This window comes from Saccostrea echinata, unplaced genomic scaffold, assembly GCF_033153115.1.
Source record: "Saccostrea echinata isolate AGI-Se365-2 ecotype Australia unplaced genomic scaffold, CSIRO_AGI_Sech_v1 ptg000028l, whole genome shotgun sequence".
NCBI classification, from domain to species: domain Eukaryota; kingdom Metazoa; phylum Mollusca; class Bivalvia; order Ostreida; family Ostreidae; genus Saccostrea; species Saccostrea echinata.
Window position 1 is genome coordinate 4632015 of NW_026889777.1, and position 13553 is coordinate 4645567.

At 33.1% G+C, this 13553-nt stretch overlaps 1 protein-coding gene across 3 annotated transcripts; it reads right to left on the reverse strand.

Moving 5' to 3' along the window:
- Positions 1-574: 574 nt before the first annotated feature.
- On the reverse strand, positions 575-13299 carry LOC133194048 (RNA-binding protein 45-like). Of its 3 annotated transcripts, XR_009722035.1 has the most exons (13): positions 13087-13299; positions 12685-12782; positions 12188-12313; positions 11625-11751; positions 10923-11072; positions 9164-9253; positions 6642-6818; positions 5549-5711; positions 5255-5324; positions 4689-4929; positions 3927-4094; positions 741-866; positions 575-641 (listed from the first exon to the last, which is right to left on the reverse strand). XR_009722035.1 is itself a non-coding variant. In XM_061329975.1 (12 exons), exons 1-11 carry the CDS (start codon positions 13271-13273, stop codon positions 3931-3933), a joined length of 1593 nt encoding a protein of 530 aa, XP_061185959.1. In that variant the 5' UTR covers positions 13274-13299; the 3' UTR covers positions 2219-2849; positions 3927-3930. The 3 variants fall into 3 exon arrangements, 2 of the variants coding, with proteins under 2 accessions (XP_061185959.1, XP_061185958.1); XM_061329975.1 differs by lacking the exons at positions 575-641; positions 741-866 and adding an exon at positions 2219-2849; XM_061329974.1 differs by lacking the exons at positions 575-641; positions 741-866 and adding an exon at positions 2219-2852.
- Between the last annotated feature and the right edge of the window lie 254 nt (positions 13300-13553).

The window sequence follows — 13553 nt, forward strand, 5'->3', positions numbered from 1 at the left end:
TCATAATCTAAATAGACTCTTAAATAAACAGTCATATAATTATTCATTTTAAACCAATGCTTTACTATAACATAATATATACTGTAATATACACATGTACTTGGCAGAGTTATGTGCAGTAAAACAAATCTCTAACTTGTGAATATACATCTAAATGTTCTTCAATATATTGAAAATTTTAACATCAAACTTACTAACAAAACTGCTTTTAAAAAACAACTGATGTACATATGATGCTGTCAAAAAAGTTTGTGTACAAAGAATAAAAGTATATGTTGATCAATTTAAAAAAAATCTCTTTTTCAAAGTCCATCACTTTAGAACTGCTACTGCATGAGTATGTAATTCTAGGCTAACATGTAAACATGCAGGTAATTACCCAATCTTTTTTCAGCTCTGTGAAGTCCCTACAATAAAAAAAAAACATGAATGGATTCAGTGATGTACCTTTTGTAAATGAATACCAGTACTAAATTTTTACATGCATCCATTCTTCATACAGACATGAGTACTGAACATCCTTAATTATTTTTTTTTAAATATTACATTGTATTTGAATTTTTCAAAGGAATACCTCAATGTCATTCATATTGACTGGATTCCTTGATGCAATCCATCATTCCTTATGGACACCTGTCAATCTGCAACACAGCACAAGAGAAGTAAATGAGAGGCATATACTTCTGTACAACAACAAATTTAAAGATTGAGTGCCTTCAAAAAGAGATAGTGTTTCTCACCTTGCAAATGAAAAAGCTTCATGCCATTTCATGATTTGCTACATATACAGGTATCTTTAAAATGCATGTTGGAGATGTTGTCTTCCCCTTGGATTCTCCTTGTCTTCAGTATGCTATCCATTAAATCTATTAAATAACAAGAAGAGGTTTTAACGGTAAGCTACTCAATTGGGGTAAAATTTCATTTGCCTGAGCATAATGCTTGAACTACACATTTTTTCTTCATTTTATATATATATATGTACTTTGTATATCACTTAAATTTTATTACATATAAAAAGTACTGTACATGTACCTGAGCACATCTTAAATTAAAAATTAATGCTTTTTACTTCTTTTTTTTTTTTAAATCAAAAATAAATGTGCAACATTTTTTTCAAATGAATAGGAAATGAATCTCAAAAGTTATATATGTGACATGCCTTTGGAAAGGGACATGGATAAATTTGAAAAAACAAAACAAAACAAACAAACTACAGGTACATTAAGCACCAAGCTCAAAAAAAAATGATCCCCCCTCCCATACGAGTATAATTGCTAAATGTATGTCTTGGCAGTATGGAAATGAAATTCTGTGAAAGTTTCATTGTAATTCATTCAGAGGTTTAGAAGGAGTTGCAGATAAGAGAAGAGTACTCCCAATATTACAGGCAGTGTCCATGTTTTGCTACAGAAAACCCCAAGTATTTGTCCAATCAAAAAGTAATATACAATATGCACAATGCCACTACATATATAATACAGATTTTGTGAAAGTTTCATTAAATTGCATTCAGTGATCACTAAATAACCCCCCTCCCCCCAATTTTTCAAGCTAGAGGTATAAAAAGCTTTTTTTTTAAAAAAAAAAAGATTAAAACAAATAAACAACAAAATGGACCAAAATGAAAAATAAATTGGGGACATTCTATACTTTCCAGAATGTATCTAATAATATACACATAATCTCAATGACAGTTTTTTTTTTTAAAAATATCTTTGTTCTTTTTTGGCATGTCACATACATTTTATTTTGAGAAAGCAGTGATAACAATTCATGATTCAATTGAAGGTCCATGTTACCTTTGCTGGTTCTCATGTCTGTCATTTTGTCCTAAACTGGTGGTCTTCCCATGTATTGTCATACAGTATCCGTCAAAATTGACAACCAAAACATGTTAAATCAGACTTGTGACTCTTAATTGTTTATGTCCATAAACAATAACAAACTCAAACACTGGAGATATTATTTAAATCAAAATCTATGGAAAAATTTATTAAAGATTGAGTGTCTTGATGCCATTTTTTTTGTTTTTTTTTTTTTTGGTATTTTCAAATAGAAAATGAATATGCTTCAAGTATGTTCTGTCACGTCACAGAACCTTAATACTATGTATTAGACTGAAGAAACTAACATCTAAAACTTGCAACAGTTCAAATCAGATTCTGAACCTCAATCATATTTTTAAAAAAAAAAAAAAAAAAAAAAGGTCTGCACATCACCATCAAACACATTTATTTAATAAATGCAAAATGAAAAGTTCTCTCTGAAAGTATATGCAATGATAGAGGCTACATAAATGCTTCAAAATAGATGTTTATTCACAATAAATCATAACATTTTGAAATGAATCTTATGAAAGAGGGCAGGCAAAGGCCTGACTATGGTATACCTTACCAACTAAACAGCAAACATGAAATGAGAGATCAATCAATTATGATACAATTTAGAAGCAACATCAAAATTGCATGACATGTGAGGTTTCTATGAAAGGGTATTCTTGTCTTTATAAAATTTCAAATTGTCCATGATCTTCATTCATTAAAACAACATACTACATATGAAATTTTATGTACATGTATCTACTAATGAATTGATAAAATGACGACAATTACTAGTCTGGTAAAAGAATCAATCAATTGAACGTCCTTTAATATTGAAAGATGGATGAAAACTCAATTATATTTTTTTGTTTCATTTTGTCCTTTGTAGTACCATAACCTTATAGAGGTCAGATGTTTTGTCAAGAGTTATTTCCCTTTGTCATCCTTTGTCATCCAGAGTGGTCTTTCTTGGTATCCTGATGTATATAATGTCGTCAGTCGTAATTCTGCAGGTCAGTAGTTTATCTGCTGTAAACAACATGATTATGTAAAACACCTGCTTCAATTGTCTTTATATCTGTGTTTCCTATTTAGGAGAAAATAACTGAATGTACGACAAATATGAAATTATTATCTTTTTTCCAAAAAGATATTTCAGAAATTTTGTGGGGTTTTTTTAATGGTCAATACATACATGTTTGTACATATTTGTGAAGGAAAGATTGTGTGCTTACAAATAAAATACAGGTACCTTTTACAGGTCACTCGAGATCTCTCAAATTAAAAAAAAAGTTCCAGTGATAGGGGGGATTGAAAGGGGAAAGAAATCCGGAATTTCCAGGTCTAATCATTATGGTTCTATTATAATGTTTACCAGAGGTATTTGCTGAAAACATTCTGGCACATTTTGATTTTAAATCGAACAAAGATCGTATCTTTATTAAATAAGAAAAAATTTTCAAGTTCCAATATTTACTTGTTCTCATTTCTTTACGTACTAATTTAATTATCAGCTCTTAGGACAACACACAGGTGTATGGTATGTAAACATCAATTTAACGCATCCACGCTAGCCCAAGGCATTTACCTTTATTCAGGTAAGTCCTAGGTGAATTCATTACATTTTTAATTGGTGTTCATGTGTGTGCACAATCAACACTTCAAGAGATCAACAGTAAAAAGCAATGAAATCTGTGTAACAGGACCCAGGTTTTTGTTCTCAAGATGGAGAACTTCAAGAGACCGGAAGTTTGAGAGAACGGGTTTAAATATGCTTAGTTTTTTTGAAGGGAAAAACAGGACTGGGGTTTTAATTCTTGAGATCAAGAACTTCAAGAGAAAGGAGTTTTAGTCATCCATACGTTATTAAATTTTTTTCCAAATGGCTTTTTTAAAAAATTCATTCTAGAGTATTTTTTTGTCTCGCTTATAAATACTAAATACCTATCTCTCCAAAATATGGTGACACAAAAATTTGGTGATCTACAATATGCAAAATGTACCAATTTGTTCTATTCAACAGTTGCCTGTTCTGGATCTTTATAATTCTTTTTTACACACACTAGTATATTATATGAATGACTTACTGTATAAAATACTCACCCTTTTACATTCTGGCTTTCTTAGAAGGTTCCTCATCCTCTGGTCCCCTCTGTGGTTCAGCCTCCAGAACTTTCAACCTATTTCCAGCCAAATTCTGTCCATGTAAAGTCTGAATGGCTTTCATGGCACATTCTTTGGAGGCAAATTTGGCATATCCATAGTTTCGAGCTGTAAAAAGATGTATATATCGTCTTAAATGCTATAAACCTATTATACAGACAATGTTTTGATATAATTTATCTTTTGTTTTGTTTTTTAAAGATAAATAGGAAGATATTTTTTACAGTTTTCACCTGTGTATGACCCCCAAGATTACTCTAAGACCCAAAATAGATAATGAGTGAGTACAGCAATTTTTTTAAGAATTCTTGAAATTTCAAATTCATGTACATTATCTAATACAGCATATCAGATAGCACTAAAAAAACTAGGTCCTGTAATATTTTTTTCCTCCTTGGATCTTATGGGCGTACCATTAAATTTTGGAATCCATTTATCCTAAAATTGATTAACAACACTGTTTGGCATTAAACTGTCTTCAAAATTCCACCAAAATGACCATTGAAAAACATGAGAACTACTATCTGTCAGAACTAAATACATGTATGAGAAGTGAGACAGTAAAAATGATAAACAGTGGATCCTATACTCATCCCTGTCACTATTTCTCTTTGTATGTACATATGATAAAAATGGCTGAATTGTGCCAGAATGGCAAAAAAAAAAAAAAAAAAAAAAACTGCCTCCATTTTTATCCTTTACCTGGCAACAAATACACATCAATGAGATTTCCCATTCTACAAAAGGCATCCCTCAAGACTTTTTCAGGAATTCCCGATGGCTGACACACTATGAAAAGTCTCTGTGCGACATCGGTGTCCTCGGGTAACATCTGTTTGGGTGGGGGGAGGGGAATGGAACAGTATGGCACACGCTCAAAGTTGTAACTTGTATTAAGAATGGTCTCTGGATTCAGGCCTGCCCTCTCCAACACTGCTGCAGCCTAGCCAAATATTAAAATGGGTTATGATGACTTTTATATATCTCTTAGTAAACAATTCTCTTTTCAAATCCCATTCAGCATTACAATGCATGACGTGCAAAGAATAAAATCTATCGATAATTAATTCTTTTACCAGCTTTTAATCACATGCAAAAATTTTCTGGGAGTTTCATGGCCTTCACTGAACTCGTGAATATTATTCTGACCATAAAACATTCATTTAATTGTGTATGTATATAGCATGTTTCCTTATTCCTGAAGCTGATGGATTTCAATCTGATGTCATGAATACTTAGTTAACAGTTTTATGATTAATTCCTCATACCCTTCGAAGAGTCTCGTTCTGACCATCATTGGGCGGCCCTCCTCTGGGCCCGGGGTAACCACCATAACTCCTAAAACATTCCATATTCAAAGCTTCAACTTAATTCTTTCAAAAGGAAAATTACTCTCAATTTCAACCTCAATCAAAATAATGTGTGCTTTACTTGTTAATATACGTTTAGATTATATTCAAGAGAAACAGTTGCAGCATATCATGCTCAGTGAACATTAACCAGACAGCAAAACAAATCTGAACCTTCAGTGGGAAATTATTACCTCTCTTTATGATACTTACGGGTCCATCATATTAGGTCCCCCCATGGGAGGCCCCTCCATTGGTCTCTGCTCATCAGCAAACCTAACCATCAGACGACTGCCAATAGGATACTCAAATCCATTCAGTTTATCTCGAGCATAGGCTGCACACTGAGCACTCACATAACGGGCATATGCCACACCTGAAACATTATATTAAAGCATTAATGGTTGCCAAGGTTGAAAATCACACAATTACTTACGTTAATACTTTAAAATCACACAATTACTTACGTTAATGCTTTAAAATCACACAATTACTTATGTTAATACTTTAAAATCACACAATTATTGAGGTTATTATAAAATCACACAATTATTGCTGTCCCCTTTTCTCTGGTATTCTTGAAATCTGCTTCAAAAGGGATGAAAATAAAAGTTTACACCATATATACAGTGTGCGCCAAATACTTTTTTCTTCAGTACTAGTCCACTTGTGCTGGTTGACAAAACTTTACTAGCCCAAATCACTTTTTACTACCCTCACCCCTTAAGTTTGAAAATAAAATGCACTTAGTTTCATTTCAGTCCTTCAGAGTTAATTTATGTAGTTTAATTCACCATTTCTCAACTTCATTGGCAGTCTCTGTCTCAACTGTTATTGACACATTTCCCGCATTCTTTACGGCCATTTAAACATGACTAGGATGAAACAAACCAAAAAGGGACAGAAAGAAATATTCATCAACCAGGATATGAAAATCACCAAGAAAGCCGTAAATTTTAAAACAAGATTATATTTTTTGGACAAAAATGTTTTTTGACATTTTTTAACATTACCAAGATAAAAACTAGTGTGTCTTCTGAGCTCTGCACGATGCAATTAAAAAATATAGATAAGTATGCCCATATGTGAAAACGGAAAATGCTCCTACATTTTACTAGCCTAACCAGATTTTTACTAGTGTTCGGGCATCTGGCTGGTCATTTTGGCACATACTAGAAATATGGACAAATTTTGATCACTGACAGATAAACTTACTCGAGACAATTGCTGAGAGAATTTTCTAAAGACAACACTTGCAATATGTATGAGTAATAAATCTGAAGACACAATTGTATGTATAATTTACCCGTGGTCTCGTTCAGGTCACAGTACTCAAGCCCTGGAATAAGACTGAAGAGTCGGGTGAGGTACCCTTGAGTAAGGCCTATGGGGGCCGTGATGTGTAGTCTTGTACTCAAAGTAGGGGTGTTGTACGACTGAAGTAGATCCATGGGACCCTGGCCACCACCACCCATCATAGGACCTGCTGAACACAACTAATTAGTTAATCTATTTTATCAAATTTGACAAATCTTAATTAAAGGCTACTCAAAATAATAACATTTACAAAGATTGTTAGAAATGTTTTACTGTTTTACAAATTCCATTGTGTATATGTGCTATTTGCATGAAAACCGTAAAACTCTGCAGAGTTTTCCCTTTACTTCAAAGTAAAGGTTATAGATCAATTGTAACAGGCTAGGGGTTGAGGTTGAGGTTTATGAACAAAATCACTGTGGACCTAGTCCTTACAACAATTATTTTTAAATTTTTGATTTCTAAGCGGCATTTTTATCAACTGAAGTGGTCAATTTGGCTGGCAGCCGGTTCTTAGGGAAAACACTTGTCTGCAGATAGAAAATATACATGTAGGTATTTTCAAATTAAATACAGACATTTTCCAATAGGCAAAGATTTGATTTTTTCTAATGATTTATAAATGCAAACTCTCTGAGGTGACTACAGCTCTACTGGTTTGTACTTATAACAAAGGAAGAAAAAAGTAGCACTTGGAATTGAAACTTTGTAACAGCAATACATAGAATAATGATTCTTGGTTTACTCTCTTTTTGTGGTAAGATTTATTGCAATCCGACTAAAACTGTAGGAGGAGTAGCATTTTGAAAGAATTTTACAAAAATTTCTATTTTTAGTAACCATGGCAACATTGTTCATCAACATCAAAAACGATAAAGACAGTTAGGTATCTAAGTGTAGTCTACTTGCATGCCATTACTTATAGAAAATTCTATTTTTAGTAACCATGGCAACACTTCACCAACAAGATATATATCACAGATCACTTCCGGTGTCATTTTATGCTAATAAACTTTGGTATCTTAGGCATGATTAAAGGAAATTCAATTTTCCTAAAAATGTAAATTTTGTGTTCTTTTATGAGGGCTATTCCAGGAAAAACTGTATGGGGGGGTTGGAAGGCACTTTTATTTTTACCCCACCACCCATACATTTTTAATTACCTTCTACCCCACCCCCCATCAATTTAAAATTGCGTTTGATACAACCACTCATCTAAATTAAAAAAAAAAATTGTGTCACATATATATAAGCAATAAAATTTTATGTACCTTTTTCAGGTACTGTAATTTATCTGACTTCGAATGAGTGTTGGGTTTTGACATCTATCCAACCAAGGCCCGTTTTACAAAAGAACTTATGACTAAAATCAAAATGTTATTATGCAGATAATTTTTTTTGGCATTACTTTAAAAATGTTTTAAATCTTTTTGAAAAAAAAAATAGTTTTATGCCAACAATTTTTAACAGAAACATAAGTTTTGTAAGATTGGGGGGGGGGGGGGGGGGGGACTAAACTTCTGTAGGCAGTGTCTGTGAAGTGAAAACTTTGATTAAAAAAATATATTTAATGAATTCTAAATCCCATCTAACAACTTAGACCATTGGTGCATACAAGTTCGACAAGTTAACACTTAACAGGTTAACATGGTTAAGGACTGGCATGTTTTTGACATAATATACTTCATTTTGTTTTCAAACTTATCTTCCTTTTACTCTGTATGTGGTATAAAGTAAAATATTTGACTTGCAAACTCCGTAGTCATGGTCTAAAACGTTCATTATCAGAAACGATTTTTTTTTCTACTTTCGGTTTAAAATAAAACGATCTTTCTGATTGTTTCTAATATCATTTAATTTACCAATGTAATCATGTTTGATTAAACCGGCGAAAAGAAACTGGACCAGGGAGTCCAACGCACAACTAATCCGTTTTCCAATCACCCACTGTCATTGCAGTCACAGTTGCACATGCTTTTATAGTTATCTGCCCTTGTTTCCGTTTCGTTCGATTCTACTTTCACTTTCAATGTAAACACACTTTACAACTGTTTAGGACGAAAATATCAGTATTTACCGATTTATACAAAATGAGAGGAAAGAAGTACTTTGCACTTGATTATTTGTGAGGGTTAATACAACCACCCATCTAAAAATATATCGAGTAAGGACAACCACCCATACAAATTCAATTGCTCCAGACCCACTACCCATACAAAAATATATGAAGTGCCGTCCAACCCTCCCGTACATTTTTTGCTGGAATAGCCCTGAGGTGTAATGTCCATTTTTTTTTTTTTACAAGACCATTCCTAGGACTTCAAAGAACCTTTAAACAAATTATCAAGATGCAGGAAATGAAAGTTGTTGCACTAAAAAAAATCAAATTTCAAGTTTCATTTTGAGACTTATTCAATTAAACAGTAATTTTAAGAGTTATTGTTTCTGAGTGAGGAGCAGGTGTCCTTAAAAAGAAATCGATTGCTTGGTTTTTTTAAATCAGGAAAATACCTGGAGGTCCTGGATTTCCCCCTTCATGCATGTAAGCATCATAAATATCCCTTGGAGGGCCTCTCATCTGCTCATAATGTCTCTTGGATCCTACAAAGAAATTACATGTACCTATGAATGTATCTATAAAACAACCCAAATCAGACAACACTCTGCAAAAAGCATATCACAACCAGATTACTATACTGAAAGTTGGTTTAAACAATTCTTGAAAAAAAACTATTGCTGACACATTAGCATTGTCCAGTCTTAATCTCACATACAGAAAATCCTGCTTCAATTTAATATACTGTATACAGGGATATTTTCATCCCCATTTTATTTTCGCCCCTTTCGTCCTAATCACAGGTGGGTGAATTTAAAACGGGGCAAATTCAAGGAACACAGTATAATTTCTTTAACAGAATTGTGACTGGGCGAATTTAAAACTGGGCAAAATAGTTAGCAAGAGTGAAAGGGCAAAAATAATACGGGGCGAAAATAACCCTGTATACAGTATATTCTGCCTCAAAAGTAGCTGGCTCACAGACAAACGTATAGTACTGGATTACCTGAAGAATGTATGATGCATAGTTGCATACTACATGTACCTCTGTTAGACATGTAGACTCAATTACCCAGAGTGTACAATTTTACTGGTATAGGAACCCAAGTCAAATAAGTAAAGCATTAGTTTCCTGGAAATCCAATAGTTAGATAGAAGTAAACTTCCTGGAAATCTGTCAGCCTAAATAATCAGATAGAAGCAAACTTCCTGGAAATCTGCCAGCCTAAATAGTCAGATAGACGTAAACTTCCTGGAAATCTGCAAGCTAAATAGTCAGATAGAAGTTAACTTCCTGGAAATCTGCAAGCCTAAATAGTCAGATAAAAGTAAACTTCCTGGAAATCTACAAGCCTAAATAGTCAGATAGAAGTTAACTTCCTGGAAATCTGCAAGCCTAAATAGTCAGATAAAAGTAAACTTCCTGGAAATCTACAAGCCTAAATAGTCAGATAAAAGTAAACTTCCTAGAATTCTCCAAGCCTAAATAGTCAGATATAAGTAAACGCTCAGTCTCATAGACAGATATTGATAAACTCTCTGGGAATCTCCAAGTCTGTAAGTCGGATATTGATAAATTCTCTGAGTCTATAAGTCAGATATTGATAAACTCTCTGAGTCTGTAAGTCAGATATTGATAAATTCTCTGGGAATCTTGAGTCTACAAGTCTGATATTGATAAACTCTCTGGGAATCTTTGAGTCTGTAAGTCAGATATTGATAAACTCTCTGGGAATCTTTGAGTCTGTAAGTCAGATATTGATAAACTCTCTGGGAATCTTTGAGTCTGTAAGTCAGATATTGATAAACTCTCTAGGAATCTCTGAGTCTGTAAGTCAGATATTGATAAACTCTCTGGGAATCTTTGAGTCTGTAAGTCAGATATTGATAAACTCTCTGGGAATCTTTGAGTCTGTAAGTCAGATTTTGATAAACTCTCTGGGAATCTTGAGTCTACAAGTCTGATATTGATAAAATCTCTGGGAATCTCTGAGTCTGTAAGTCAGATATTGATAAACTCTCTTGGAATCTCGAGTCTACAAGTCTGATATTGATAAACTCTCTGGGAATCTCTGAGTCTATAAGTCAGATATTGATAAACTCTCTGAGTCTGTAAGTCAGATATTGATAAACTCTCTTGGAATCTCGAGTCTACAAGTCAGATATTGATAAACTCTCTGGGAATCTCCGAGTCTGATAATACTGTACACTTACCTCTGTCTCTGCTGTCATAGTCATTGTATCCGCCCCCAAATCTGTTCATCTCCCTGTCAAACCCTCCTCCGTACCCTCCCATAGGATCAAAATCCCGATCTCTCTCTCTCCTCTCAGAGTTTTTGGGATCAGCAAACTTTGGCTTAAATGCTACAGCAAATATACAAGGGTTAATAAGAAAAAAAAATTCTGTAAACTTTTTTAGAGTGCTGAACAAATAACAGTCGTCAGTCATGCTAGTATCTGCTACTCTTGCACATATAATTTACTCTTTGTGTCCAAATAAATCAATCTGTATCCTTAAAGCCTTCAAGCAAGTTGAAAAACAAAAAACTGATCTCCAGGCTACTAAGGGCAAATACTGTATAACAAGTCCATCATCAGATTTTTTTCCAAGAAAATGAACAAAGAAAAAGTTTATATTAGACATATCATCCTGTTCTTGTTCAACTGTTTTCTTTGTAACTTACAAGGGTCACTTATTTTCTTTGTAACATACAAGGGTCACTTATTTTCTTTGTAATTTACAAGGGTCATTTATTTTCTGTGTAACTTACAAGGGTCACTTATTCTCTTTGTAACTTACAAGGGTCATTTATTTTCTGTGTAACTTACAAGGGTCACTCGTTTTCTTTATAACTTACAAGGGTCATTTATTTTCTTTGCAACTTACAAGGGTCACTCGTTTTCTTTGTAACTTACAAGGGTCACAGTTTTCAAATGCCAGGGCTGCGTGGTATGGTCGATGAAAGCGGATGTATCCAAAGCCCTTTCTTTCTCCTGTGTGTTTGTCAGAAACGATCATCACTGAGTCAATGTCCCCATATTTCTATAAATAGAGATAAAATTGTTTACAAAGAATGTTGCCTTACTTCTGTTTAAATTATTCAAAATTATTTAAATGATTCATATGTAATGAAGAAGCAAACATTTTTGCTTATCATATTAATCGTACATGACCCTGAACCAGAAACATATACATTGCAAAACATCCAATTACAGAAGCAAAACATTCCTTTCTTGTAGATTCCTTACATGTATTTTTATGTGTACTTAATATTGCAAAATGATTCTTAGATCTCAAATCATGAGAACATTAATTTGCAAATGGACTGCTTATGAAGAATTTTTACATACAATATAAAATATTGCAAGTTTATTTTGCAAGTGGTTTTTCCCAAAAATTACACGATAAAAAAAAATTCCCTGTGTATATTTAGGAATCAACAATACTATTTTTTTTCCATAAAACATGTTAATTTTACCTCAAACTCTTTCTTGAGGTCATCTTTGCTGTAAGTTTTGGGGCAGATTACAAAGAGGCGGAGATTTTTCTCATCCTCCCTGGGATCTCGGACTGCTCCCTCTCTCTTGCTGCTGGCAATTATTACCTGTAAATGCAAACCATTCTGTTTAAAGCTGTATTTCATGTTTCAAGGTCAAATAAACTTTGTCCCATCACTCTTTCTCACAGAGGTGAAAAATTACAGAGAGCTTCCAAGATAATATCTATATATTAAAAACAAAATTTTACTTTAGCTGTAAATTCCTGTCAATAACCATAACTGAGTAACAAATCAACAAAAAATATCTTGTCTTATAAATCTAGATTCATATAAATACTTTTTTTTATTTGAATTTTGAGAATTCCACAATTTGAATATATATATATATATATATATATATATATATATATATATATATATATATATATATATATATATATATATATATATATAATAAATATATATATATAGGTGACCTTAAGTGGTTTTGGGTGTCCTGGCAGGGTTTTCATGTTCATTTCCTCCAATGCAAGAGCTGCCTCAGACGCCTTGGAATACTTGATGTAAACGACACCTAAACAGGACCATAGGAAGAATAATTAATTATACATTGAAGAAAAAAAAAAACAGTAAAATGTTCAGTGCTTATTGTGTAGACTACATGATTCGATTTACTGATTCTTCTTATTTCCCTTGGTATCAATCGATTTTTAACTTTATTTACTTTTAAGAATTATTTCAAAATCTTTAGAGATTCAAATAGTTTGTCATCTTCACACACTTAATGTAAAGATACAAATAAAAAGCATCTTGTTCATGTTTATACAGAAATACGCCGTCAGGCTTTTTTTTTCTTTAAAACCGAAAATAGACCAGACCTTTGTCCTCATTTGTTTTTCTGTCTTTCACGACCCATATGTCTTCTACAGTCCCAAACTTATCAAAAGCTTCTTTGAATTCTTCTTCTTTGATTCCTTTACCGCATAAAATAAATAATCTACTGTTTGGAGGCTTAACATCCTCTTGTAACTCCCTGTGTCTCTTATCATGCGGTCTGTGCGCCATCTTTAATATTTTGAACGAAACGGATAGTGTTGTAGTAAATCGAGCATGAAATGTTTCGTGCTAATGTTAACACCCCCCCCCCTTTAATAGCTATTCCTGTAATATAACCACAGAAAGTGTAGGTCGTACACGTAGAATGAAGGGTACAGGGACTGGCTTCGGGGCCTCACCCTTTTCCGAAAATAATATTCTGCTGTTGATTATATTTGATTATTTTTTCTTTCTTTAATTTTTTTTTTGGAGGGGGGGGGGCTTTGTTTTGTTTTTGCTTTTCACTTAA

Excerpts from the sequence above, each read along its gene's own strand:
- LOC133194048 (XM_061329975.1), bottom strand. The coding sequence starts at position 13,273 with ATGGCGCACAGACCGCATGATAAGAGACACAGGGAGTTACAAGAGGAT. Across the intron at positions 12,783-13,086 it reads AAAAACAAATGAGGACAAAG|GTGTCGTTTACATCAAGTAT; the intron begins GTCTGGTCTATT and ends GGTCCTGTTTAG. Across the intron at positions 5,325-5,548 it reads GGACCTAATATGATGGACCC|GAGTTATGGTGGTTACCCCG; the intron begins GTAAGTATCATA and ends GGAATGTTTTAG.